The following is a 3772-nucleotide window of genomic DNA, read 5'->3' on the forward strand; positions in this document are numbered from 1 at the left end:
GGGCAGTGCCTAAGCAAATGCTTGTTAAAATAGAATACAAGAAAATTGGTCTTTCAAAGTTGTTTTTTTAAAAACCGAAAATGCTAAAAGTATTTTTTCTTACTACAGAACTGATTTATTAAAAAAAACACACATGCAGGATATAGACTGAACTGCAGCTTTAAGGGCTTACTGGAGAGATGTCCATGCAGGATGGTTAGTGGTGGCTAAACTCCAGCAGCAACCACGTGTCTTAGACTGCACTATATGCCTGGGATCTACCATTCATATACATTTTGCCAAACCCATTTGTGACACCTCACATTGCTTTGCCGACCATGTTTATCTTAATTACAAATCAGCGGTCAGTACCGCCTCTCTCACCCCTCGTTTCATTTCTTTCCTTATTTTAAGGAGTATGTATATTTAAAAAAAATAAAAATAAAAAACCCACACTGATGCTTTGAGGAGGGCACAGCAGGAGGAAAGTCACCTCCATTATATTGCTGCTTTCAGCTATAGATCACAAACAGTTGTCACCAACTTAAACTTTAGGTTATTATGACACTTATGCAAAATAGCCACGTGTGCCTGATTTATCACAGAAATTATCATGCTTATCACCAGCTTGCTTTGTTGAAAGTGTTATATGCCGATATGCTGATTAATGAAGCAGCATGGTGCTATTTTTGTGGTTATTAACATGCAAGCACACTTTCTTGGTGCAAATAAAAGTTGTATGTATTACACGATGGAAACAAAATATAGGTAAGCAAATGTGTTTATTTTAAAAATAAAGTTGAATCGGCTCATGAAAGGAAAAAAAAAAAAAAAAAAAGCATTTTTTTTGCAGAACCACACAAACACTTTTTTTTTTGAAGTACAATTTCTACCAGTTTATAGAATGGGGAGAACAAAAAAAATATATATAAAAACCACAGCCATTTACATTTTCTGTTCTGCTAAAGCTCACCATACATTTATAGGGGCAGAGGTCAAATTATTTGAGACAGACCAGTCACATTTTTACCCCAGAGGTTACATCACCAAGTCAGACCCCGGTCACCCTGTGTGATTGTATTCATACAAGAGCTGCGGTTTGGAGATTTTGCAGTTACTGCTCGAAGGTAACCACACCCCCTGCAGTTACACAGTATGTGATCTTCTAGCACTATCTCAATACATCAAAAAGTTCTTTCGGCGACATCAAACCGTGGCACATAGATGGAGATAGGCCTGTCCCAACACAAGTTTCTCATGCAATCCCTGGTAAGTGTTGCCACCCCACACTCAAGGACAAGCTGAACGAACAGATAACGCCGACAACGTGATTAACTACACAGGCATAACTGAAACCATCATGTATTGTAGCTTTCTATGGTACATCACAAGTGTGATCCCCACCCGACCAAACGGCATCAGCAGTCAGCCATGTATTTCAGCAGGAACACCCGGGGAGGGAGGAAAATTCAGTCTAGAGGGTATATTTGCACAACGTGCACGTTGCCAGAAGGAAAGCGACCCCCCCCCCTTACAGGTCGGTGAAATGTCCTGCAGTGGAGTAGTTTTGCTTCGTGGGGTAGGGACGGAGGGATAACTGGAGAGAGCAAGGAGAAACAGGGGGAGGGGTGGGGGAGATCAACAAGTCTTTGTCGGCTATAACCGGCTGACCATCACCCAACCGGCAGCATCAGGAGAAGACGGTGCCGGCAGCGGCTCATCTCTAGGACTCGTCGGGCTTGTCTACTGGGGGACCGCAGGGCTGCAGCATCTTCTCCATGAGGTTGAACCGCACTCGGGCCTTGCTCTCGTTCTCGGCCACGGCAAAGTAGTTGAGCAAGTCGAAATGCCCCATGTAGGAGCAGTAGGAGTCCCGGTGCTGGTTGACCAGCCATTCCCACTTGGTGGTGTCCGCATGGCCCGTGCCGATGTACTTGGACTGGAGGTGTTCAAGCTGGCTGTGGATAGTGTAACGGTCAGTCATGGTGCCGGTCTCACAGGAGGAAACTTGGAATCTGCGGTGCAACACAACCAATCAGCTGCGGGAGCACAACCCTGAGCGTTCGATGCTGGCACCGCTCGTTTACTTCAATGAGAAGCAACCGCTCCGTCCCTATCCAAGCGCGAGCAGCTTCCCTCTTTATACAAACAGCGAGGACACGCGGCAGGCAGAGCGGAAGCAACGTGTGATCTCGAGTCACGCCGGAAGTTTCATGCGCTTCCGGGGTCACATCGTGTTTTTTTTCTTTCAATTCAAATATATATATTTATACTTATGTATTTCATTTTTCAGTTCACATCGAGTGAACACGCGTTTGTTATCTCCTTATATGGTTTTCTAGAGATAAATGAAAAAAAAAAATACTTTGCATTGGCGTCGGGTTTGGTTTCTTCTGGTGACGTCACGCCGGTCTAGCTGGGTCCTGTCCGTTGCATGCTGGGAGAGAGGCGGTTACAATTACAAGTCCTGGCTGGCAATGGCGACATTCCATTTTTTGAGATATTCCCTGTAGCTTTGTTTTGTAGCAATGTAAGGATGTAAATATGCCGTAAATATGCATTTCTTCATAAGGGAAGAACTGCATCTAACAATTTGGCCATTGCAAGCCGGACAGCGTTTTTTTTTGTAAAGGATATGTTTCAGCAGATGGCATACAGGCACACAGATTCGTAGTTTCTTTGTGCAAGCCATTCAGTGAAGCCAGAGTAATACGTTCATTTTTTTCATTGAGTGGTGGAGTTTATGAAGCAATTCAACAAACAAAGTGATATAGTGAGAGTGGCAAGCTTTAAGGCTGAGTCCATGGTGACTGCGGGTGCTTTCCCTTGCCTTAGTTCGCGTGCCGTCCGGGGGCGTGCCAGTGACGTCACGGAGCTGGTTCACCATCATTGGGCGAACCGCTCACGTGACAGGCCCTGCGCTCCCGTGAGCGCTCAAACTAAAAATTTGATAAGACCTACGCCTTCGCACGCCTGCGGAAGCGTGCGCGAGACCCTGCTAAAGCCGCTCATTGCGGCTGCAGGGGCTCACTGACAAGCGTCAGCGGGCCTAAGCGCTGACCCTGGACTCGGCCTTAGAAGGTTGAACATGTGTATATTTTATTTGCTAAACAAGTGGCTCAGGAGTTTTGCTGCAGGCTTTACTATTGACTTGATTTGAGAATCTATGGGTACGGTGTTAATAAACACTGGGGCCTATGCAGAGAGCTGTGAGAAGCCCAATCTCGCCAGTTTTTCGCCAAATATGCCTACAGCAATTTAGTAAATGGCGAAAAACTGGCGAGATGAGGAAAATCCGCCAGTTTTTGTTTCTTGGGAAAAAAAAACTCGCCGCGCGGGTGGCGAGAAGCAATATCTCGCCAGTTTTAAAACCCGCCGTATGCAAGTAGCCCCGATCAGCATCTCGGCGCTGATCGCGGCTATTAAATGGAGAGTTTTTCTCCAAATCGCTCCGCCAACAAAAGTTGGCAAAAAGCTGGAGCTGAGCGGCGATAGGTGACGTTAAAAAAAAAACAGGCCCTTTTCCTGGCTCGGATTGATGCACGGGGGCTCCAGAGCTGATACCCAGGAATATCAGTACCGAAGCCCCCCCCCGGCATGCATCCAAGGCAGGAAAAATGCATGTACAGCCCACTTCATTACCTTAGCGGCTAACCGCTAAGGCAATGAAGGGGTTAACCCACCGTGCCAGCTTTATTGTGGGTAGCGGGGGTGGGTGAAGGGGGTATTTGGCCCTTGGTGTGAGTTTAGGGCTTGCGGGGGGGTTGCGGGTGCACTTAACCCCTTCACGACC

General features: G+C 46.5%; 1 protein-coding gene across 1 annotated transcript; it reads right to left on the reverse strand.

The window, feature by feature from the left end:
* Positions 1-742: 742 nt before the first annotated feature.
* SF3B5 (splicing factor 3b subunit 5) lies at positions 743-2191 on the reverse strand. The gene has a single exon (XM_075596493.1). The coding sequence runs from the start codon at positions 1961-1963 to the stop codon at positions 1703-1705; it is 261 nt and encodes an 86-aa protein (XP_075452608.1). The 5' UTR covers positions 1964-2191; the 3' UTR covers positions 743-1702.
* Between the last annotated feature and the right edge of the window lie 1581 nt (positions 2192-3772).

Source organism: Ascaphus truei, chromosome 4, assembly GCF_040206685.1.
Source record: "Ascaphus truei isolate aAscTru1 chromosome 4, aAscTru1.hap1, whole genome shotgun sequence".
In the NCBI taxonomy this organism is placed as follows: domain Eukaryota; kingdom Metazoa; phylum Chordata; class Amphibia; order Anura; family Ascaphidae; genus Ascaphus; species Ascaphus truei.

Coding starts and splice junctions, on each gene's coding strand:
- SF3B5 (XM_075596493.1), bottom strand. CDS start 1,963: ATGACTGACCGTTACACTATCCACAGCCAGCTTGAACACCTCCAGTCC.